This window comes from Onychostoma macrolepis, chromosome 22 (genome assembly GCF_012432095.1).
Source record: "Onychostoma macrolepis isolate SWU-2019 chromosome 22, ASM1243209v1, whole genome shotgun sequence".
NCBI lineage: Eukaryota > Metazoa > Chordata > Actinopteri > Cypriniformes > Cyprinidae > Onychostoma > Onychostoma macrolepis.
In genome coordinates, this window is record NC_081176.1 from 24,856,507 (window position 1) to 24,883,012 (window position 26,506).

Consider the following 26,506-nt stretch of genomic DNA (forward strand, 5'->3'; position numbering starts at 1 on the left):
TATATATATATATATATATATATATATATAAGTAAAGTGCAGTAACATTTTATTTTAAAGTCCAATTCTCATTATTAACTAGCTGCTTATTAGTATGTACATTACTAGCATATTGGCTGTTTATTTGTACTTATGAAGCACATATTAATGCTTTATTCTGTATGACTATATTCTAGATACCTTAATCCATCCCATACCTGAATTGAACAACTAGCATAGTAATTATTAATATGCAGCAAAATTGGAGTTGAATGAGAGAAAGCTCTTAATTAATAGTGAATATGTGTTCCCTATTCTAAAGTGTTGCATCAACCGCATCTACTGATGCTAATAAGTAAAAAAAAAAAAAAATTGACAGGCAAATTCCTTTGCAGCTCATGAATGTGGGTGTCACTCTGCATTCTTATACTGCTCCTACAGTGAAAATAAACTTAAGTCAAGACCTGACAGGGTATTAAAGACACAATGATGGCAGGAATATATAAGACTCAGTCAAGAGAAATGATTCATATGAAGATCAGGATCCAGAATATGTTTTACCAGAGGAATTTACTAAAACAGAAGCTTCCCTCTCTTACTTATGTAAGTTCAAAAGTTTAAATTATTCATTGTTCAGTTCATTTTTTTTTTTTGCACCTGTATTGCCAAACATCTTAGACACATGATGAACTCCCTCTGGTTTTGCTGGTTTGTGCTGGTCTGATGTTGGTCACTTGGTTTTACTGATGGCTCTGAACCATCACGGTCTTTCTTGTCATGTTGCTTGACCAAGGAAACCTGATTTGGCATGATTTTTATTCAGGCATGTTTTATGACATTTTTAAAACACATTATGCTCTATGTTCAGTACATTTGGATGTTGAATCAATGTTGAATCACTGTGATAGTATTTTGTACTTTATTATCATTAGTGTTGTTGTTATATTGTTCATTACTATAAGGAGCTGTTTTAAAAAAAATAAAATAAATAAATATTATGCAGTTCTTGTTTAAATTTGAGTTTAAAACATGTGATGTGACTCATTGACTGAATTCTCTTAATCATGACATATGCAGGCTGAATTAACGATTCATCTTCATTTTCTATATCTCTGAAAGTCATGAATGTTGTGCTGAACTGAGGTACAGATATGACAAACAGGCCATTCAAACAGATCAATGATTGACAGCTGAAACATGTACAATATAATTCATGAGTCAATTAATGATATAGAATATAGTTAATGATTCAGCAAAAGGTCAAAAGTCAAAGATCAAAAATTCCCTGTAGAGCGAGTGATAGTCAACTTCACTCTTATACTCTTATACATTTAATTGTACAAAAGTATGTGGCGCGCATGTCTGCATGATCATGATTCACGTGACTGCCGACGTTTCAGCGTGCATGAAGCTGAAGTCCGGAAGAGTCTACGATACTGAAACTTTTTGAAAAATCTGTGTTTTACCTTAATTCCTGAAATACTTATCTCTTATAACCACATCTGTTTGAAAAATATTAGAGCATCATGACCATCAGGTACAGTATGTTCTGAATGAAGCATGTTCAGAGAAACGTGTCGTGCCGCTCCGGTGTTGGGCCTGGTTTATTTTGGTCTTCGAATGCTTTATTTAGACTAGCATTAACCGGGAAAACACTATTGTACACCATTAATAGATTAAACATGGATTGATTAATAAATGAGTAACATGTTTATTTGCAGAGAAAGGGATTTAATGTTTGATTTAGTCATTAGCGATTAGCATTAGCATATGTATTCTTATCTATAGCGTCTTGAGTCTCAGTGCTTATGTAATTAGTTTTATTTCATATTAATTTGATTTAATCAGGTTTAATATAGTCGTACAGTAAATTCAATGATTTAGGGAAAGATGGCTAAACATGCCCACATTTAGACCATTTACTGCTAATCAGTAACATATTTACAGACGAGCTTATAGCATAAATATGATGATGATAATGATGCAACATCCAAGATATTACTAAGAGAAATAAATGAAAACATTTTTGATGCATTTCGATAGCTTTTTTAAAACAGACTATGAATTCGCTTTTAAATGACTTCAATAAATTACCCTATAGAGGATGATGAATAATGTGTTTAAAATGTATAAATTGGTATAGTAATCATGTCTGCATGATCATGATTCACGTGACTGCCGACGTTTCAGCGTGCATGAAGCTGAAGTCCGGAAGAGTCTACGATACTGAAACTTTTTGAAAAATCTGTGTTTTACCTTAATTCCTGAAATACTTATCTCTTATAACCACATCTGTTTGAAAAATATTAGAGCATCATGACCATCAGGTACAGTATGTTCTGAATGAAGCATGTTCAGAGAAACGTGTCGTGCCGCTCCGGTGTTGGGCCTGGTTTATTTTGGTCTTCGAATGCTTTATTTAGACTAGCATTAACCGGGAAAACACTATTGTACACCATTAATAGATTAAACATGGATTGATTAATAAATGAGTAACGTTTATTTGCAGAGAAAGGGATTTAATGTTTGATTTAGTCATTAGCAATTAGCATTAGCATATGTATTCTTATCTATAGCGTCTTGAGTCTCAGTATTTATTTTATAGTAATTTGATTTAATCAGGTTTAATATAGTCGTACAGTAAATTCAATGATTTAGGGAAAGATGGCAAAACATGCCCACATTTAGACCATTTACTGCTAATCAGTAACATATTTACAGACGAGCTTATAGCATAAATATGATGATGATAATGATGCAACATCCAAGATATTACTAAGAGAAATAAATGAAAACATTTTTGATGCATTTCGATAGCTTTTTTAAAACAGACTATGAATTCGCTTTTAAATGACTTCAATAAATTACCCTATAGAGGATGATGAATAATGTGTTTAAAATGTATGAATTGGTATAGTATAATAATTTTTTAAATGATAAAGACCTCCTGCCCCAGTTTCTGAATGGGTGCTTCTTACTCCATTAAACAAATTACATCAAAAGAAAAACTAAATTTGTTAATCTAAATCTAAATTAAATTACTGTATCCACATTTTTTTTTTTTTTTTTACTATTTCAGCAGTTGGTGCTTCATCTGTGTGTTTGCAGTGCTGATAGATAAAGGTGAGAACAAAAACTAACTCAATTTAAAAGACAATTTCATGCCACAGATTGTGTTTACAGTTCAGTTATCTCTCATTTCAGTGTTTCTGCAGCTCACAGGTGTTGTTGGTGGTTCTGTTGTTCTGCCGTGTTCAGCTGAACATGATCATGAACTTCAAGACACTGAAGTGTTCTGGAGACACAATAATAGCAAGATTGTGCATGATATAATTAAAGGCAGTCAAACAGAGACACAGGACTCACTGTACAAAAACATAATTGAAAGTTTCCCTGATGAGTGTCCGAGAGGAAACTTCTCCATCAAACTCAACGATCTCACTCACGCTCACGCAGGAAAATACATCTGCTACATCTCAAGCTCATCTGATTCTCAACAGAAGACTGTAGAGCTGATCATCAACGGTGTGTGAAACTGGTTGATTAATGTATGATGATTTTTATATATAAAAAAATGTAAATACAATAAATGTTTCAGCAACTATTAATGATTCAGTCTGAATGCTGCTGTAAATGTTAGACAGATCTGTTGCATTTATCATAATGTAGTAACGTTGTTTGTTCTTTGCTGTTCTGTTGCAGAACCAACAGCAGAAAAAGGAAACAAAACCAATGATCAAGAAAACCCAAACCAAGAAGAAACGGTACTAAATGTAGTGACATCATCGCATTTTCAACGGGTTACCATTGTAGTATCTGTATTATTATTATTATTATTATTAATCGTGCTTATTGTCTGTTTAATCAGATTTTACTTGTGAGAGAAAAAAAAGCTCCTTTATTCACTTCAGCCATGATTAAAGAACAAACAACAGTGTAAACAGGCCTAAAAATTGCACTTTACACTTTCTCTGACAGAAAAGTTACATTTATGTAAATAATATTTCAAACTGTATGTGTTTTTTGTTTGTTTTTGGCATGTACACTGCTATCTTTTTATTGTATAACAGAATGAGATCTTGAAAAACTTAGATCTTGAAATTTGTATTTATAGTTCAGTGACTGAATCGATCAGTATGATGCTGCCTTAACATTTCTGTACCACAAGTGCTCTTTCTGGTTGTGTTTTCCAGAATAAATGTATTTTGTATTTGTTATGTACTATTTTATATTTGTTAAATTGTTGCTGCACATCATGTAAAGGGTTGCAGAAAATAAAACAGATAATCACGGTGCTCAGGTTTGAGATCTGTTACACAGCTTTGCAGACTGATGTCAGGAGAGCACAACATGATGTCTTTATTTGCATCCTTGAATGAATTTGCTTCATATGCACTATTCAAGTTTGATATGGTTATATCTACAAGTTATAATACATCTGTTCATGTAAATGCACAAGCTTCATGAGAGTGAGAAAAGATGCTGCCTTTTGCCTTTAATCCTTAAGTTTCTTCCCTAAAGTTTCTGCAACATTCTCAGAAATATTCTGAAGAAATTTGTGATTCATTGTATGTGGATGATCTCAGTGTTCAAGACTCAATAAATTGTGCAGATTAAATAATGTATATATTGTGTTCACATGTTCATATTTCTAAAATAAACCAATTCTTGTAGAGCATTTGTTGATGTTCATAATTATACACAAAATGCACATTTGGATGAGATTCTTATTGAACATTCAAATGTCTCACAAAAGGCTTCTTCCTTCTTTCTTCCTTCCTTCCAGAACAGCGCTCTCTTCCACCTTCAGTACCATGACTGAGGTGCCCTTGAGCAAGGCACCGAACTCCCAACTGCTCCCCGGGCTATCCAGGTGTGTGCTCACGGTGTGTGTATGCACTTAGGATGGGTTAAATGCAGAACACAAATTCCGAGTATGGGTAACCATACTTGGCCACATGTCACTTTCACTTTCACTTTCACTTATCTACAGTGCATAACATCATCAAAAGTTTCAGAGAAACTGGAGAAATCTCTGTGTATAAGGGACCTTTGTTGGATGCCTGTGGTCTTTGGGCCCTCAGACGACACTGCATCACTCATCGGCATGATTCTGTCATTGACATTACTAAATGGGCCCAGGAATACTTCCAGAAACCACTGTCGGTAAACACAATCCGCCGTGCCATCTGCAGATGCCTACTAAAGCTCTATCATGCAAAAAGGAAGCCATATGTGAACATGGTCCAGAAGCGCCGTCATGTCCTGTGGTCATTTAAAATGGATTGTTTCAAAGTGGAAAAGTGTTCTATGGTCAGACGAGTCCAAATTTGACATTCTTGTTGGAAATCACGGACACCATGTCCTCTGAGCTAAAGAGGAGGGGGACCTTCCAGCGTGTCATCAGCGTTCAGTTCAAAAGCCAGCATCTCTGATGGTATGGGGGTGCATAAGTGCATACAGTATGGGCAGCTTGCATGTTTTGGAAGGCAGTGTGAATGCTAAAAGGTTTAGAGCAACATATGCTCCCCTCCAGACGACGTCTATTTCAGCAGGACAATGCAAAACCACATACTGCAGCTATTACAACTGCATGGCTTCATAGTGGAAGAGTCCAGGTGCTGAATTGGCCTGCCTACAGTCCAGATCTTTCACCTATAGAGAACATTTGGCACATCATTAAACGAAAAATACGTTAAAGACGACCACGAACTTTTCAGCAGCTGGAAACCTATATCAGGCAAGAATGGGACCAAATTCCAACACCAAAACTCCAGAAACTCATAACCTCGATGCCCAGACGTCTTCAAACTGTTTTGAAAAGAAGAGGAGATGCTACACCATGGTAAACATGCCCCCCTCCCAACTATTTTAAGACCTGTAGCAGGCATCAAATTTGAAATGAGCTCATTTTGTGCATAGAATTGTAAAATTTCTCAGTTTAAACATTTTTGTCATGTTATCTATGTTCTATATGTGTGAATAAAATATTGGCTCATGTGATTTTTAATTCTTTTAGTTTTTATTTTATTCAAATTTAAAAAACGTCCCAACATTTCCGGAATTCTTGTTGTATATTGTTCTCTGTAAGGCTTACATTGTTTATCTTGAGAAAGTGTTACGCTTCAGGAAACAAATTTGCTCAAATTTATGATTCTGCAACAGTGTCAGAGGATCAGAAAAGCTATTAATAGGCCACTGTCACTAACAGAAGTTTTACACTTATATAAATCACTGATTCACTAATTTACTAATTTTACTAAAAAAAATAAAATAAAAAAAACACTCATTTACGGGTATTGTTGATGTTATTCCAGACTGTGTATGTTTGATCAGATAAAAATGATTATACATGAAGGATTTAGCATTTCTTTAAATTAATTTATGAGTTAAATGATTGGGGATCTTTCTCGTTCTACATCTAGTGTTGTATCAATTAAATGAGGGAAAACAGCCAGTTTATATGATAACAGAAAATAGAAAATATATTTCAAAAACTAGTTTCTTCATTGTAGACATAATTCGAAAATTATTAACCAGAATAGAATATTTTATTGGAAAATTAACACAGTTACTATTATTATTATAATTATTATTATTTACACAGTAACACTTAATTACACAGTTCACTGTGAATCACCTGTGAATCAACAACAGGAAACAACTGCAACAGAAACGGTGTCTTGAAAAACATGTTGTATTGACCATAATCAGTCACAGAAATATAAGCTATTTATCAAGGAGGTTTTTGACATATGTTACACCTGGCTAGTGTTAAATATGCACTAAATGTGAATATTTTAAAAGAAAAATAAATGTTCTTTTTGAGGTTAACACTGCAGTCCATTAGTTTTGCCTCTTTGTCGCCATCTCTGTTTGAAAACCTGGAATTGCAGCTTTTTGCGGAATTATCTCCCTTGCGTGGGGTTGTGAGTCGGCACGGCTCCAGCTCGGATGAATCTAATGTTTTGAGGTGAATGTGTAGCTGTCAGTCACCGCACCAGTGCGGATATTTACTGTACTTCACATTCACAGATTCTAGCCTACGTCTTGAAATATATGACCCGAATATGAATTTTCACCATATATTGTATAAATAGTAACAAGTCTGCCACGGTTGTTCTGCCCAACTGAGAAAAAGATCATAAAAAGATCATAAATCTCGCTGCAATGGTGATTTAATCTAAAGATCATATCACATTAAACTGTGCAAATTATTATTGTTATACTTTATTCTCAACGTATTAATGTTAACAACATCAGCGTTGCGTGACAATGAGTATGTGTATTAGCATGTAGATTTAAATTTTTGTACAGTCTAATATCTAATTGTCATGCCATTCGAATTTCATATTAAGAAATGATTTTAGCCCAAAAAGCAAATTATGCTCCCTTCGAACTGCAACTCCCTTTTGAAATAATTCTTGTGTAATCCCAGGCTATCTGTAATCAGAAGCATATTTAAAACTGGAATATAATTTAATTTCATTCACATGTGTTTCATAAACACACAATCCTTTCTGGATTACAATCCGCCATCAAAATGATACATTTAATTATTCTAGCTGCTGTGAGAAAAGGCTATAAACGATCTGTCACCTGCAGGATCCTCACATGCGATAGCCTAGTAGCCGGGACAACTTCGTAATGTTACCAGACGTGACATAATGACGCAGTGCCATGCTCGAATTTCCCGCGAAAACCTACCCGTACCACTCAAATTAGAAAACATTATCATAAGCTAACCGTTGTGAATTGGGCTAAAGGCAATAGTTTTGAACACTGGCTGGTTATGTAATTGCTCAAATATTGATTTCGGATCATTTTTAACCAAAAAAAGTTACGGACTGCAGCTTTAAGTCAGCAGTGAGAAATGAGATACATAAATGTATAAAGGTATTGGAAAAACTCTGCACTCAGTTTAAGGTTAAACATCCACTCTAGAAAAAAGTGAGTGACCCTTTGTGCCAAGGCCAATGGAACATTTATTTATATTTTTTTGTTGAGCATTTCAGTTGCTGTGCTGTGTGTGTTACATTGTCTGGCATGGGTCACTCACTTCCGTAGAACCACCTTAGACTTTTTTAAAAAAATGTTTAAATTAGTTTAATTATTATGCATTTCAAAAGAACCTGACAAATACTGCCATGAGCATTGACAGCATTGAAAATAATTTCACAAAAAATAACAAATAATATGCACATTCTCTATTCTAAGATATTTCCTTCCACAGTTTACAGAGAGAACAAAGTATGGTAGAAAACTATATAATTATGTCAACAATTGGTCACAGAAGTTTCAGCCAAAATTTTGTAAAAGATACAGATATAAATTTTATAACAGACATAAAACATTTTTTTATTCAATTGAGAAAAAATAAACAAAAAATTCTTATATACACAAATTTGTTTGACTGGCAGGGGTTTGAAAAACTTTGATGCCACAGACCCCCAAATATGACGATTCTGAATCCTTATTGCGACTCTATTTTCATGCAGAAAACATTTAGACATTCATACAGCATTTCAAAATAAAAATAAAGATAGAAGAGAAATCAAACCAAATATTTTCAGTTTAGATTTTTTACAAATATTTTCTATATTGTCAGTAAAATAAATGTGAATAATCTCATTTTCAACTGGTTTTCAGAAAGCAGGATGAAACAGTAATACTATTTGGACTTGTTTCTTTATTAATTTTTACTTTAAAAAAAAATTTCCTCTGAGCTTTCCCATGGACCCCAGTTTGAAAACCCCTCATCAAGAATGTTAGGCAGGTGAAGTTCCTAAACAATTTGTGGTTATAAGTTTCAGAGTTGAGTGAACATCAAGAAAAAGTGTAAAATCAGTCATAAACATGTGAAGGTATTGGTTTAAGGTTAAACCTCCGCTATAGACAAAGGTGAGATACTTCATTTATCATTGACCGTCAGCTGACCAAGTGGCCAACTAGTGGAACATATTTCTGGATTTCCTGTTCATTGCTTTTTATTGTCATACATCCATTTATATATAATTACCATGAGAACATCAATGTAAAACAGTCAGGACATTACAATAGAAAATACAAATACAAGGTGTATATACTTTTAAATGTGTAAAACTCCATTTCTTCTGCTCACAAAAGCTGCAATTTTGTGCTCAAAAAACAACAACAACAACTACTATTATGAAATGTCATTATAATTGAAAATAATTGTTTTGTTACAAATTGGTCGTGAGATAGCATTGAGATATCTAAAATGCTATGTAAAATCTGTAGGTATGTGAATTCGCTATGTACAATCCTAGATGTATGTGAATTTGACAATTTGACAATTGGACTGCAATGTTACAGCAATGTAAACTTCAAGTGAAAAAGTGCCTTCCTTTTTTACAGCATAGTTAATAAATGCTGATATTAAATGTATAGATCTAGATATACAAACAAGGAGCATCATCCCATAAAGTCTTTAAACCACAGCAGACATACGCATACTACAATGCTGTTTCCATTTGAGGTTAAGATAACTTTGAGAACTGAGATCGGTCTACATAAACGTCTGAAGGTTTTGTCACGTGGTTAAACCTCTACTCTAGAAAAAGGTGAGAGACTTTAGTGATTAACCAGTGGAAGATATTTCCGGTTTTGGTTTAACACTTCAGATGAGTTTAACCACACTGTGCAACTTGTACTTTGTTTTATTTATTTTTAGAAATAAAATCTACGTACAAAACAATTTGTCATTTGTCATATACATGTAATATGATTAATCCTAGTAATAATAATTACTGAAACATGTATATATTTTATATAAAAAAGATATAAACATTAATAATATTCATTTATAATGAACATTCACCCTAGAACAGCAGACTTAAGACAGACTGTCAATTTATTGTTATATACAAGCACATTTAAAAGAAGCAGATCTCTGTTTAAAATGAACTATTAATGCAATGATGACATTTAATATGTGTGTGTTCATACAATCATCCGAACTGTATATTTTTCCTGGTCTATACACAAATCCAGTTTCTAAATTAGTCTTCAAAAAAAAAAAAAATACTGTAAAGAATGACAAATAGCCCGAGTCTAATACTCCTGCATGTTACAGTAAGTAATTTATTCTTGACATAAGCACACAATAAACTGCATGATATTTAAAACATGTTATATAATCTCTGAACACATGGTTTCTGATGGTCTCACATAAATGTACCTGATTGTGATGCTAATCGACTTGGATCTTGAAATTTATACAACTTGTGTCCGCTGTACATCAGCATTATAAAAGTGTTTTTCCAGCCGTTGTGTTTTTCCAATTGCAAAAGCTAAAAATGAGAAAATGAAATCAACGGGTTTTACATGTTATACGATCCATTCTCAAACTGTAGAGACGCCAAATAATAGGCAAAATACTAAATAATGGAAAATACACAATTATAACAACTGTCTATCAGGAAGAGCACTGATATTTTTTAACTATTTTAATTTTATTTTTCTTAAAGATGAATAACTCACCGATCAGCAGAATGAGCAGAAGTCCGTTCATCAGAGCAGATATGATGATAATAATCTGCCATAGTGTTTGATTCTGATCAATAAACTCCACCGCTGTATGATTGTGACACTCAGTTAGTTGAACTGATTCTGTAAAGAAAGTGACAACAATTAATATAAGGCTACTCCATTATAACACAATGACTGCAATATTGCAATATCTGTCTGTAGACTGGAGCTATCAGTGAGGGGCCTAGCTATGTCTTTAGTGTCTAAAAAAACCCAAAGTAGTCAATAACAAATTAAAATAGTCATAAATAAATGAACTCACCGGTGAAGTATATTCTGGTGCTGTTGCTGAGTTTTGGAGGTGTTTCTGTGTTCATACAGTAATAAACTCCTAATTCATCAGCAGTCACATTATTAATAACCAGACGATGTTTAAACTGCACTGAATATTTCTTTCTGAATGTTTTATTATGGTAAAAAGGTGATGTTGTTGTTGACAAAGATCGTAGAATCACTGTTGGAGGATCTGCTGTTTCAGTAAAATCCAATAAACCTCATTTTCATCAAGATCACAGTTTATTGTCACATTTGATCCCAAATCAGTCAGTAGATCTGATACTGCAGCTTGAAAAACGATTAATACATCTGTAAAAGATAAACATGCATCATATTTAAAATTACCTGATTAAAACATTTTGAGCCTTTAATAATTTATAAATGAGTGCATGTAAATATATTAATATAATGTAATAAACTCACAGAGCTGAAGTTGAATGATCTTCATGTTGTTGTAATAACTAAACAAGTCAGAAATATACCTTTCTCCACACAACAGTTTAGATGAATCTACTGCAGCTCTGAGGCAAAGACATGAAGAAAAGAACTGCCCACATTAAGATTATGTGATCTGACCTGATCTGAATTGGGTGGGAAAATACATTTCACAGCCTCTTGAGAGCAGCAGAGAACAACTGCAGTATCTCATCTACTGCAGTGGTTTCTGGAGTCCACCCAACACTGTCTCCTTAACCAAACATACCTTATTCAACTCTGCTGTACTGTGTTCAGAAACTCTTTTGCATGGTTTGTGCTTGCTGTTTAAGAATCATTTGAAACTTAGCAACCGACAGCTCCAGCTCCAAACTAGCAGGCACCATCTTCTGGCGAGACTCGGGAATTCATTAGGCTTGACAGTGTATTGTGGGTATTTTCTAGCTGTTGAGTGTACATTGGTTGTACACACTTTATTGCAGTGCATTATGGGATTGAATTAGTGCACTGAATTACATCACTATGTTTTCGAACACCACTACAAATGTCTGTCCCCTCAAATAGTGGCCTTCTTAAGGGTATAGGGGGCGATTTTAGACACAACCCAAGACCTGAAATGGGTGTATGTTGGGGGGCCTCATGGTTGGGAACCACTGATCTACAGACATAGTGTTTTACTTTAACAGTGCAAAAACAAAAAAGCAAAAATGTATTTGTATATTGGCCAACTATGTGACTACTAAACTACTAAACAGGCTGTGAGACTTTGATGGTTGAGGAGGGGTCACTTACCTCAAAATGCAGTGGATCTAGTGGATGTGACATGATGTTTCTTTTTCTTTCTTTCTTTCTTTCTTTCTTTCTTTCTTTCTTTCTTTCTTTCTTTATGCTCTCTCTCTCTCTCTTTCGTGCCAGTACCTCCCCACATGCCATACAGCCGCCCCCTGCCCTAGATTCATTTGAAACTGCTTTGACAGTTACAAGATGCTCTTGTATTAAATGTGTGTCTATACAGTATTTACATAAATAAAGAGCATCATCTGGTGACAATATGTGCATATACTGTAAATATAAAATTTAACTATATATATCATGTAACTATATATTGTATCATTCAGTGTAGCAATATTTTGCTGGTTATAGACATACAGTGCCTATCGAAAGTCTTCATACCCCTTAAATTTAAATTACTTTTTTCCCCACATAAATCTACACCCCACTCACCATAATGACAAAGCAAAAACAACTTTTTGGATTTATCACAACTTTACAAATTTATTAAAAAGGAAACACTGAAAAAATGACATTGCACATGTGAAAAAAAAATGAAGGGGTATGAAGACTTTCTATAGAATTCCGTGTAATGTTCACGGACTTAATTAACCCCGAATCTGTGGTGGCATCACGGAATCGCCGAATATTCCATGATGGGCTCACAGAAGGCATCAGCCGTGGTCCATGCACGGATTCACTGGTTCAACACCAGCGCTGCATCGGACCACGTAAAAAGAGTGACTCCGATGCAGTTATACTTTCACTGGAGTACCTGACCCACCCCTACCCTAAACCTACCCAGTTCTGAACAATAATGATGACGATAAATTTCCCAGTATCGCGTCGGCATATTGATGCTAAGGGTTTCCGTGCGTGGAGCACGGCTGATGCCTGTCACTGACTTACATTGGTATCACTTCTGTGAGCCCAGCACGGAATTTTCGTCGATTCCGTGATGCCACCACAGATTCGGGGTTAATTAAGTCCGTGAACATTACACGGAATTCTGTGAGATCATGTTGGTGCATGTGTGTTTACATCAGAAAGTGTTCACTCTTTATTCTCCTGAGCATAGTCTTGATGATGTTTTCACCTGGTTTCACATGCCATTATATTAACTTAATGCTCTTCTCTGAAAGGTGAAGTTGTTCATCCTGAGGAAGCTTTAAGCTTTAGGAAACAAATTTGTTCATATTATGATTCTACAACAGTGTCACTAATGTCAGTTTTTCACTGATTAATCCGATTTACAATTTTTTTACAATTATTGTTGGTGTTGTCCCAAACTGTGAATGTTTGATCAGATAAAAATTATTATACATGAAGGATTTTGCATTTGTTCAGACTAATTCATACTTTAAATGACCGGGAATCTTTCTAGTTCTACATATAGGCTAGTGTATATCAATTAGGCCTAAATGAGAGAGAACAGCAAGTCTATATTAAAGCAGAAATTATGTTTCTTTTTCAATTCACTATAACACTGTCGCTACGATTAATGGTTAATGTTATCAGTAAAAACAGTTGATGTGATATTTTGGATTTTTGCTGTAAATCATCTCTCTGCAGCTCAGCAGTTCCTCTGCTCTCCTCTATAGTTCATTTATGATAGATACAAATAGTTCAAATAGTAAGTTATTTAAAATGTTTACATGTTTATTTTTGTTATTTATATTATTAACTGAGGTTTAGAGAATAGCCTATTAACAGTTATTAACAATTAAGTTATGGAGGACAAGGGGCTATAAATGAATGGTCACACTTTATATTAGGTGGCCTTAACTACTATGTACTTACATCAAAAAAATAAGTAAAATGTACTTATTGTGTTCATATTGTATTGCAAAACACTTTTGCTGCTTTGAGGTGGGATACGGGTAAGGTTAGGGACAGGTTTGGTGGTATGGGTAGGTTTAAGGGTGGGTTAAGGTGTAAGGGATGGGTCAACAGTGTAATTATAAATGTAATTACAGAAATTAATTACAGATGTAACTACATATAGGTATTTTTAAAAATATAAGTACAATGTAAAAACATGTATGTACACAATAAGTGCATTGTACCAAATAATTAATGTAAATGTAAGTACATAGTACTTAAGGCCACCTAATATAAAGTGGGACCAAATGAATAAAGCCCATTTGATTGCAGAGAAAATCCACCAGCCCTCCTTTTGTTAATCACCATGTCACACTCCTACTCTGGACCCTCTTGCCCCCTGGACCCACCCACCCACCACAGCCCTGGTAGCGGGGGCCAAGTTCACGTGTTTCCCTGGGAATAACCAGGTGAGCACGCTCCCGAGAAATGTGTCTGCAATTCAGGAAAAAACTGGGCACAGATACGCCGCCGAGTGATTCATCTTCACTCAATTGTCGGTATTGAGTCACTTACCGGAGTACACTCACATCTCGAGAGAGAATTCCAGCTGCATCATGAAAATTTTATATGCTTTAAACGCAGGACAATGTGACGTCACTAATAAAAACATGCCTTCACATGCACTCATACAAAAGTGAATAAACGACTTCCAGAAGAGGTGTGTGTTTCTTCAGCTGCTTCTTGAAAGATGTCTCAGCAGTTCAGGTGGAGATCGACAGCTCATACCCCCAGAGAGGAAGAGGGCGAAGGTTTTGGAAGAGGGCTTTTTTGCCTCGTTGTCAAGGCAGTACTTAAGCGAAGAACTGAGTTGAAACAATACTCTAATACAGCATTTAATAACATTTAATTTTAATATATGGCCATCTACGTATAATGAATAAACTGACTTTAAACATAAAGTGAATCAAACCATTGTTGTTGTTAAAAAAGAGAGACATGAAATTAACAACAGAAAACCACAGCAACAGAAATTGTGTCTTGAAAAAAACATGTAGCATTAACCATAATTTGGCTCTTCCATTGCATTCCATTTTTAGACTTTGTAGAAGTTTTAAAATGTATCAAAATAAAAATTAAGATAAATAATGAAAACATTTTTGTCATAATTATACAGTTGTTGGTTTACAGAAGCATTGCTGATATAACCCAACAGCACTGAGACATTTCATTGTTTGTCACTGCTTAATTATCTGTGTTTGCAGCAATAGGTTTACATATTCTAGTGAGAATGTTCAATTTATGTTCACTTTTCTTTTTCCACACGCACTATTTTTAGCATTTTATTATGTAAAAACGTATTTTGTCGCCTTGAGAATGATCCTAGATTCACGTGAAACAATCACAGCAGTATATAAACATAAATCAAGTATGAAGGTATTTGACATTCATCACACTTGGCTAGTGCTAAATGTGAAGATTTAGATAGAAAAACAAATGCAATGCAGGCCGCTCTGTTTCCATTTGAGGTTAAGACAACTGTGAGAACTGAGATACATAAGGTATTGAAAAACTCTGCACTCAGTTTAAGGTTAAACCTCCAGTCTAGATAAAGGTGAGAGAACCTGTTTGTCATTGGCTGTGCCAAGGCCAATGGAACATATTTACGGTTTTGGTTTAGCACTTCAGTTGAGTTTAACCACATCACTGTGCAGTGTGAATTACATGGCCTGGCATGGGTCACACACTATATATATATTATACACAGTGGTGTAGATATGGTCTGACATTTACAAAAAAACACTTTAGACTCTAAACCATTTTTTTTGTTACTGGTTTATTTATTGTGCATCTCAAAACAAAAAAAAATTGGACAATACGGTCATAATATATTCATCCATAGTGACATTATTTAATAAGATGCTTTAATTGACTTCACTACTTGTTTTTTTTTTTTTTTTTTAAGTAAAATGTTTAGATTATATACTGTACACTATATTTGTATATTTTTAAACTATTGTTAATTTAATGCAGATCTAAGAATGTGTATATGACATATACAGTTTAAACTAAATTTGACAAAGAAAGCCATGACATTTCAGTTTGTTGATTAAAATTGACATTCTTTATCAACTGTTTACTTTTTAATTTATACAGGCAATAATTAAAGCAACTTGACTAAATAAACAGTCCTCTATACCCTACAAAAATATGAAATCTTTCATACATTTCTACCTCCTTTAGGTCCAACAGCACAGGGGGAAAAATAATAATAATAATAATGAATGATATTTCTTTTGTCAAGTAGTTTACAGTCACAGTTTACAGAGAGAACAAATGATAGAAAAGAAGAAGATTAATTCAATAATTGCTCGCAGAAGTTTCAGACAGTATTTTCTAGAAGATACAGAAATATATATATTTTTTTCAATTAAGAAATAATAAACAAAAAAGTGCTACTACACAAATTTAATCTAGACGGGTGTTTTGAAAAGGTTTTGATGCTACCGTCCCCCCAAAATTATGATTACATAGCGGCTCTGTTTCCATATACAGATATACCATATTAACAAATTATATATATATATATATATATATATATATATATATATTCAATATAAGTAAAATATTATCTGGAAAATATTTACTTTCTATTAAGGAGACAACGCATGTTTTACTGTTAGATGCACAATTTAAGAGAACTTTCACACAGACCCCAGTTTGAAAACACTTGATCTAAAGAATGTTAGAATGTTAGGCTGTTTAAGTGCCTAAATAATTTGTGGTTTCAGGGTTGAATGAACACCAAGAAAATGTGAACAAAATAAGCATAAGATCAGTCTTACGCAGGTTCACATTTTCGGCAGGTTTAGAGCAGCATAGGTGCTGTTGACTTTGCTGGACTGAATATTTCTACGCAGCTTGGAAAAGTCCATTGTGGCGTACTGAAAGAGCAAAATTAGCATTTTCAGTTGCAGTTGAACGAAATGAACTAAAATGAGTGTTATAGAATGCTATTGTTAAAATAATAAGTCAGAAAGAATGATCAATAATTTTTTTAAGGGTATAATGACGATTTCACAAAATGTACCTGTAATTGGTCCTGATATTCTATAACTTGCATCTCTTGAAGATCAGTGTTGAGCTGTTGTGAGCATTCTGTGGACCTTCTGTTTCCAATAACAAAAACCTTTACTAGTCCTAAAAATGGAACAGTAAATTCAGATTTAATATTTACAAAATATTTCATTATTCTTTCTTCAATTATTTTCTCCAAATAAAGAAAGTCATTATAGTGAAATTTCTACAGACATCTGAAATTAACTCACCGATCAGCACAATGATCAGAAACCCGTTCATCAGAGCAGATATGATGATAATAATCTGCCAGTGTGTTTGATTCTGATCAATACAATTCACCACGGTACTGTTCCCCTCAATATACTTCACCACAGTATGATTCTGACACTCAATTAGTTGAGCTGATTCTGTAAAGAAAGTGTGCATAGTCTGTTACTGTAACAACTGTTACTGTGCAGTGGTTACAAAATATTGATATTAAATGAGATATAATATATATAATTATGCTTTTCCATAAATACCTTGAGAATTAAAGTATATGACCAATATAAGTGGTGATCATCAGTATGTCTTGATCACTGAAGGAGTAAATGAACTCACCGGTGAAGTATATTCTGGTGCTGTTGCTGAGTTTTGGAGGTGTGCCTGTTTTCATACAGTAATAAACTCCTAATTCATCAGCAGTCACATTATTAATAACCAGACGATGTTTAAACTGCACTGAATATTTCTTTCTGAATGTATTATTTAAATAAATAGGTGATGTTGTAGCTGACATTGATCGTAGAATCACTGTTGGAGGATCTGCTGTTTTCAGTAAAATCCAATAAACCTCATTTTCATCAAGATCACAGTTTATGGTCACATTTGATCCCAGATCAGTTATTAGATCTGCCACTGCAGCTTGACAGCACATTAATACATCTATAAGATAAAAATAAATCAATAAACATATATTTTAATTAAGATTAGCCATATAAAACCAGATTGCAAAGCTCATGTAAATATATTTGTATCAAATAATAAACTCACAGAGCTGAAGCTGAATGATCCTCATGTTACTGGCTTGATTAAAACAAAAGTTAAATATAATGAACCTTGCGTCCCTCCACACAACATTTATAATGAAGTTTACTGCAACTCTGAAGCAAACAGGAAAAAAAAAACTTCTGCCACATCAGTCAGAGGAAGTCAAGTTTGCTCTCACCACACTGTACACACTTTTTTCAACACATAATAGGGTATCCCACCAACAACATCGATTCATTACGCAGGTTAAGCACATTTTTGTGTGTTTTTATAACCAATGTTTTTCATATATCTGAATGTGTTAAACATATTATCATGGTATTCCCCGCCCTAATAACCAAAATAGCAACAAAATCCCATCCACGCAATAAACAGTGAGACTACCAGTTTATTTCCCTTAAGGTGATGATACACATGGCAGCTTTTTGAGCAATGTTGCTTGTGCACTTTCCCATTGAGAATGGGCAACAAATTTCTTTCCCACTGACGGCAACATTGCCCACCAACATTGCTCAAAAAGTTGTCCCATGTATTATTAATGTTTAGTGTCCATGCCAAATAATTTGAATTATTATGGCTAGGTGGCTGTGTCCAGTAAAACGCAGTTACTGCCAACGGTTCAATGGTTCACAAATTTTAACACATGGTTCAGTTAGCCCCTGTTGGTTGATGGCGTATTCATTCATTTTTATGTATCTGAATCACAAAACTGGTTAGCGTAAGTGCACATGTTATACTTATATCATAAAACATTTGCATTTACAGCCTCTTGAGGGCAGCAGAGGACAAGTGGAATTTAAACAATGGAACACTTCACATGCAGTAGGCCCTACATGTGCTTGCTTTTTGTCAAATAAATACAAAACTAAAATAAATAAAATTAAGAAAAAACAAACTGAATTCCTGTGTGCATTTACGAACCAGACTGATCATTGTCAAAACAGGACTCCATTTTAACCATCAAGAAAAAAGTATGAGTATGTAACCGGAAGCTCGGCATTCTTGTCATGCTCTCATGGTGACGAATTGAAGTCAAGATATTACAGGAATCTGCACCTGTACAGCCCACTCACCTGCTTATCTGGTTTTATCAACTTTACAAGTTAAACTCTCCTCTCATTCCAGTGTCATTTCACTTTCTGTACAGGACTTGTACAGTCTTTCAGGGTGAACACAAGACATCGAGTCCAGATATGACAACAAAAATCACAATACAGGTAACGTCATGTTGTAGAAAAGAGTTGACTTCATTCATTCAGGAAGTTCATTCATTCATTTTTTCTTTATCAGCTTCATCTGTTAATAATAAGCAAAATTTGAAAGGCAAATTAATGGACTGTATGTCCCTGTTCTCTCTGTTTCAGTTTCTCTGCAGGAGGAGGGAGGATAAAGCTGGAAGCTATTATACAAGAAACATGATTCACTTCAGGGTTAAGGAGTAAGAAAATGTTTCCCAGTGGAGTTTACAGAAGGACGCATCCCTCTCATACTAATGTAAGTTTACTCATCTTTTACCTGTATCATTATTTAACTGCATCACAGTTTATTTCACCTATAGCCAAAAACAAAATAAGACACTGTAACTCTATTTCAAAGTTTCTGTAAAACCTGAGAATCATTCAAAACGTCTACTAGAAATGACAATATCCAGAGAAGCGACTTTAGCCTTCAATGGAATGATATCAGTGCCTGACATCAGTGGAGGGTGATACTTCACATGAATCAATATTGAATAAATAATCCTTGCAATTCCACTTTCCTTTAAAGCAGTAAAGGCTCCATAGGAACTGGCATTATCTTTTTACATTCTCATAAAGCTCTAGCACTGTGTTTGAACTGTTATAACTTGCAGATCCAACTCTATCTGGAATAAAGCAGATCAAGGAAATAAAGATCAATTACTAATTTTGTGAAATAGCAAGTTGAGCTCTTTAGTCTGCAGAGCTGCAAACCTGAGAACAATGTATATGAACACACACACACAAAAAGAGCAGGAATTAATCAAATCAGATTTGGTAATTGATTTGCAGTTTTTTTAATACACAAAACAATAAAGAATGCAAAATATATTTAACATTGTAATAAAGATCACTTGTGGTACATAATTATTAAGGCAGTAACATAGACAGACTCATTGGTCCCTGAAAAAATAAAAATAAAAAAGACCTGAACCATGAAAACGTACCATACTTTTAACATGAAATATAAATATTAATATTAGTTATTAGTTCATAGTGCATTAAATCAGTTTTGCTTTTAAAAAAGTTAGGCTTAAAGATGGCCTGGCATTGACATCCTCGGACACCAGACAAGAAGCGCAGCTAGAAGAACTCACTGGCAGGGCTTGACATCAACTCTTTTGCTCACCACTGTGGCTAGTGGTTTTCCAAAGTTTCTAGCTGTTCAGCATTTTCACTGGCCACAATTTTGTTGTTGGGAAGGTATGATTTATGCTGATTAGTTTACAATGGCATGCAAAAATTTGCATGAGCTAGATTTACAACCCTTTCAAATGTTAGTGACCACTGTACACACCCAAATCAAGACTACTTGAAATGTAATAAAACAAGTCATTATCAAATATTTATTCCTGATAAAGTTGCATGCAAACCTGTTTAAAACAACAAACAAAAAACAAACAAACATGCAGTCAATACAGTCTCTCATACTATATAACGACAGCAGAAACCTTCTCAGCCACTCCAACAACAGACATAACCCAGAATAATTTATCAGTGTGAACATAGGTAGTGTGAAAAATTACATATAAAGGGATAGTTCAATCAAAAATAAAAATTACCCAATAAATTACTCACCCTCAAGCCATTCTAGGTGTATATGACTTTCTTCTTTCATACGAATACAGAGTTATATTATTCAATTGTCCAAAAGGCCAATAAAGTGCATCCATCCATCATAAAAAGTGCTCCACAAGGCTCCGTGGGGTTAATAAAGGCCTTCTGAAGTGAATGTATGCTTTTGTGCAAGAAAATTATTCATATTCAAACTTTATAAATTGTAATCTCTAGCTTCCGCTGGCTGTCGTACTCTCGTTCACGAGAGAGTGGGGTCCAGTGGATGACGTAGGACGAAGGAGTAGCGTAAGCTCCAGTGAGAATATGCCAGTCTTGCGAGAACCAAGTTTTGTTTATAGCAAAGGAAAACCAGTCTCCTCTTGGATTATATTAAAATCCTCCAACATTTTTCTTTACAAATCCTCGTTTGTACTTCTAATTCATTACTGGTGTTTTGTTGTGTACTCTCCACTGCACTTCTGCATTCGTCACTTCTCAGCTACGTCCTACATCATCTGCTGGAGAGGTGGGTAGAGTACCCAAAAACTGTACTCAAGTAAAAGTAAAAGTACTTGAAGAAATATTTCCTCAAGTAAAAGTAATAGTCTGAATAGTTACTTGAGTGAGAGTAAAAAAGTATCAGATAAAAAAAAAAAACTACTCAAGTAGTTAGTTACTAGTTACTTTGGATCATATACTGAATATATTTTTATTTAGATATATAGATAAAATTTATATATACATATATACATACACACACTGCCGTTCATAATGCAAATCAGAATTTTTATCAGCCTGATTTATTATCAGTGCTGTTCTTTTTTAGCTTTCTATTCATAAAATAATCCTGAACAAAATGTCACAGGTTCCAAAAAAACAACTGTTCCCTATTGAAGAAAATCAGCATATGCTGTATGTTTTGAAGCATGGGATGCTGGTTTGAGTTGATTTAAGCTGGTCATGTGCTGGTCCTAAACTGGACCGACCAGCTTAAGACCAGCACAAACCAACATCCCAGCTTCAAAACATACCTAACCAGCATATGCTGTTTTTTTTAACAACACTGATAATAAATCAATATATTTGAATGATTTCTGAAGGATCATATGCCTCTGACAACTGGAGTAACAGCTGATAAAAATTCTGATTTACATCATCAAATTATTTTAAAGTATATTAATTATGCATAATAAATGTATATATATGTGTATAACCTCTGACACGGAGAAGAGTGAAACCTCCTCACATGACCGCTACAGAAAATCTGAACATCACGAAACAAATGCACATTGACGGATCTTCTTCTGTCTGTTCTGCAAAATGTAAACAAATGTAGCCTTTATTTCTGCAAGAGTAAATATTGTGAAAATATCAATATTAATCGTGTCTAGGCATTCCTCCTGGAACTACCGCGGGTTTGGCAGTTGTTCATTTCATACTCTGTGACAGCTTATTTAATGAATAAATTATACATTGTATTTAATGTGTAAGGTACATGTACAACAAACTGGTAATGTCATAGTGGTATCGTGTATTGTAATCAAATCTATACCTGTGGAACCGACAGCACACGCGGTGTTCATCTAATAAAGATCTTCATAGCTAGCAATAGCATTTGCAGATTTGCTTTCAACTGACTGCTGATACGCTCTTGATGTTCTTAAACTTTCTGTTTTATCTGAGTGAGAACCGCTTCCGACCACTTTGCTTCCGAGGGAACTGAACAAATCATTCAAACTGATTTGTGAACCGATTCACTGGTTTGCCAACTGGTCTGATCAAGCCTTCCAAAAGAATTGACTCAAAAGAATGAATCATTCACGAACGGGCATCAGAAAATATTTAACTTATATTGCATTAAGATAAAGTAACGAGAGGAGCGTCGCCCACAGTAACAAACTAAAAGTACAGTTTTTTTCACTAAAAATGTACTTGAGTAAGAGTAAAACCACCTCTGCTGCTAGAACACCACTCTCTCGTGAACACACTTACAACAGTTAGCAGAAACTAGAGATTATGGTTTATAAAGTTTTAAATGTGGATATTTTTCTTACACAAATACACTGATTCACTTCAGGAGGCCTCTATTAACCCTCCGGAGCTGTGTGGAGCACTTTTTATGATGGATGGATGGATGGATGCAGTTTATTGGGCTTTTATTGGACTATTAAATAATATAATTCTGATTGTATTTGTCTGAAGGGGTGAGTAAATCATGGCGTAATTTTCAATTTTGGGTGAACTACCCCTTTAAGCCTTATTTAGACTGTCAGTCCAAATCCGATTTTTGCGCATATATGATTGGAGCACACAGCAAGTGTGAATGGCAAATAAACCAAACAAACAAACAAAAAAAAAAACCTTAAATAATATTTTTTACAAATGTTTTCAAGTTTCAATTTGCATTTCATTGTTTCAGTCTGACTGCTCTCATTTCACACGGCACGTATAATGTAATCACGTCAGGCATTTTGGTAGAAAAATTGCTACATATCTTTGCAGAAACAGGGTTGTGTTGCTGCACAGTACAAGTCAAGTGGAAAATTACAATATACTGCTAGTCAAGCTGGTCTACACATCTCTTGTTAAGGCCAGTGGAAAAACAGCCGCTGCCTTTTGAGATGCAATAATCCAGCGCAATGGCAACATGTTGCAAGACAACATCTGTATTGCAAACCCTGTTGCTGTTGTTTCTTTGGCATAAGCATATCAACGCAACGTCATTGCCACAAACACCAATGCAGATATTCCTTAAAACAAACAAAACATGAAAACCTGTGGTACACAGTGTGGAGATTCAATAATTTAGATCAGATTCCAATCAGATACACAAATAATTGGATTTGGACTGACTGTGAGAATGTAGCTATAGACCTGACATTTCAGATGTGTAACAGTTATATGTTTTCAGTGCTGACAGAGGAGAATAAGGAAGCTTGAGATTTTTTTATCTTGTAAATTATGAAGAAAATGGCTATAAGCCCTATAATTACTCCAGCTGTTACAATCCCAACCCAGAACGAAGTTGATGCTCCTGTATAATCACCTTGGTTTTCTTGATAAGTTGATTCTGTGACAAAAAAGTTTAAAAGAAACCATTAGCTCACTGTGGTAAGGCAAAACAATTGATCTATAATCTATTTTAATTAAAAATATTACATATTATTCAAGCCATTTTAAATACCTTCGACGATCAGCTGTACAATCTGAGGTTTATCTGAGAATGAGATAAGGCAGCTGAACTCTCCTGCATCAGAGGGTTGAAGATCGTTGAGTCTGATAGAGAAGTTTCTTTTCACATAGTCCTTATAGAGAGGTTCGACTCTGTTCTTGTATTGTTGGTCCTGTCCCACTACTGAACCATTACCATTGATTATATCAAACACAATCTTGCTGTCATTGTGTCTCCAAAACACATTAATATCTTGATGTTCAAGATGTTCAGTTGATGAACACAGCAACATAACAGAACCACCAATAAAACCTGTGACCTGCAGAGACACTGAAATGACAGAAATATTCAAACACTAAGTCCATGGCATTCTTTTCTCTTTTAAATGTGTTGCTTCGATGCTTACCTTTAATCAGCACTGCAAACACACAGATGAAGCACTGTGAACTGTAGAAACAGAGAAAAAAAAAAAAAAGTAATAATGGACTTGGTGACAATCGTAAGGTTTAGACCTAGTCCTGTCAGACATGTTAATTGTCACATTAACACATATACAGTAAGATGACCTCCCCACCTTTAATACCCCTGCTAAAACAAACAAACAATAGAATCCAAATGTAATGGTTTTAATGGTTATAATGGGAATTTTATTGGTTTTAACTGAAACTATAATGGTGTCTACTGGTATGTGATGGATTCTATTGGTGGGATGTTAATCCTATAGGAAAAATGCCCAAAACACACTACAAAAAGGAATTTTGTAATGGTTTTACTGGAAAAAGCTAATGGTTTATAATGGTATTTTAATGGAAACCATTAGAATTTCTGTGATGGTTTCTATTGGGCCTCTATTGTTTTTTTTTTTAGCAGGGACTTCTCTTCGCCATAGACAGGATTTCAGCAGGTTTATGAAGCTAAATCAAAGCTAAACTAAATTAAAGCTTTTTAAATACGAGGGGGTGAAAATAATTCAATAATTAAACAAATCCGCGTCGTTAGCGTTGGTATTGTGTCAGACACTTGCTCTTAACATTATATGAAAATCAAGCTCAAATGGAGTTAACAATGTTTTTGACCAGAGAATGACGGAGATGGATATGTTTGTTATCTGAGGCAGCAAGTGCATTACATGCTTTCATCAACTTTTACAGGTTATATAACGTTGATTGTAGCTATATGGGCGCTTAGTTTTTCTTGTTGTTTAATACGCTTGGCCAAAATCTCAAATGAAGCGCTTATGCACAGGATATTTAAAACGTACAAAAGTATATTGGCTAGACGGCAAATAACCTAATTCTTCTCCGCTCTTTAAACAAACAAACACATTATCCTTTACAGACATAGTGTTTAAGTAAAGAAAACGCTGCACTATTTAAACATCAAATATGTATTTACCCTTTCATTGCGAAAAAGCGGAGATCTGTCTCCAGGCTGTGCGCGGCGCGTCAATCTGAATGGAGGCGGGGTGAAGTTACGAGGTTTCGCTGAGAGCTTGACGATCCTGGCGTTACGAAGTTTTACTGTCAAGCAGCGCTAAACCCGGAAGTGCAAAAAATACTTACTTGCCGGCAACCCGCCAAAATAAAATCTCGCTGATATTACGTTTGAAAATGATGAAAATTAAAATAATGATAATAATAAAATATTAGAATTTTATTTTTAGGTTTACTATAAAATAATTGCATTTGTATGTAATACTCCCTTTTTATTTTAAAATAAAATATTATTATCACATTTGACTATTTAGTTTATTATTTTTAGTTAGTTATTTTATTAAAAAAAAAAAAAAAACTAAATAAAGTGCAATAATATTATTATCACTATTATTAATAATTTTTTTTAGAGTTATATTTTATGGGTCACACTACATGCCATGGCCCGTGTGAGGACCAAACCAAATCTCCAGGTTCTCATTTGAGAACCAGGCTGAAAAACGTATGTGCACCCCTGCAAATGGCTATATAGATATGGTAACAATTAAAACTTCAAACAGAATGCAATTATTTTGTTTTAGTCCCAGGCAGAAGTGATAGAAGGCATGTCTTGCATGCTAATTTGAGTTTTTGTCCTGAATGACTCTGACCACGATAGGCAACAAGCTATACTACATTTTGTCAATAGCTCAGTTTCTATTTCTGTGACCTTGAGGAGCCAGGGAGCACCACCCACACTGAAAACATAATTCATGTATTTAAAAATTGTATTTGCATCTCTGTTGCAACAGTTTTGGAAGTGTCTAAAATGACTGTACCCATATGTACAAGTCATTGGTGTTTGGTAAAGAGTTTTTGGCTCAAGATCTGCATTTAAAGTCACACCAGAGGTGTTCAGCTTGGATTAGGACTTGGCTTTCTGCAGACCAGTCAAGTTCTTCCACACTGACTAAATCAATCATTTCTTTTTGAACCTTGCCTTATACAGAGAGGCATTCTCATTATAGAATAGAAAAGGGTCCTGTCCAAACTGTTGCTTTAAAATTAGAATCAAACAATTCCCTTGAATATCATATACTTAAACTATTTTTTTTTATTTTTTTTTTTATCATTGTTTAACTTAACAGTACCATAATCCATCATTTTTAGTTGAAACATTTAGC

The 26,506-nt window shown here is 34.4% G+C and overlaps 1 protein-coding gene and 1 long non-coding RNA gene across 4 annotated transcripts; one reads left to right on the top strand and one right to left on the bottom strand.

The window, feature by feature from the left end:
* The first annotated feature begins 429 nt into the window (after positions 1 to 429).
* On the top strand, positions 430 to 4,258 carry LOC131531124 (uncharacterized). The gene is made up of 4 exons (XR_009268573.1): positions 430 to 582; positions 3,059 to 3,102; positions 3,184 to 3,504; positions 3,682 to 4,258. It is a non-coding gene; the product is annotated as an uncharacterized LOC131531124 (long non-coding RNA).
* Positions 4,259 to 19,520: 15,262 nt separating this feature from the next.
* Positions 19,521 to 25,477, bottom strand: LOC131531432 (ICOS ligand-like). 3 transcript variants are annotated; one of them, XM_058762175.1, is made up of 5 exons: positions 25,306 to 25,476; positions 24,317 to 24,357; positions 23,923 to 24,240; positions 23,785 to 23,808; positions 19,521 to 20,554 (listed from the first exon to the last, which is right to left on the bottom strand). In XM_058762175.1, exons 1-5 carry the CDS (start codon positions 25,311 to 25,313, stop codon positions 20,520 to 20,522), a joined length of 426 nt encoding a protein of 141 aa, XP_058618158.1. In that variant the 5' UTR covers positions 25,314 to 25,476; the 3' UTR covers positions 19,521 to 20,519. The 3 variants fall into 3 exon arrangements, with proteins under 3 accessions (XP_058618158.1, XP_058618159.1, XP_058618157.1); XM_058762176.1 differs by lacking the exon at positions 19,521 to 20,554 and adding an exon at positions 20,968 to 21,253 and having other exon boundaries at positions 25,306 to 25,477; XM_058762174.1 differs by lacking the exon at positions 19,521 to 20,554 and having other exon boundaries at positions 20,968 to 23,808; positions 25,306 to 25,470.
* Positions 25,478 to 26,506: the final 1,029 nt, after the last annotated feature.

Excerpts from the sequence above, each read along its gene's own strand:
- LOC131531432 (XM_058762174.1), bottom strand. Across the intron at positions 24,241-24,316 it reads GTTTGCAGTGCTGATTAAAG|TGTCTCTGCAGGTCACAGGT; the intron begins GTAAGCATCGAA and ends CTGTCATTTCAG. Across the intron at positions 23,809-23,922 it reads TGTACAGCTGATCGTCGAAG|AATCAACTTATCAAGAAAAC; the intron begins GTATTTAAAATG and ends TTTTTGTCACAG.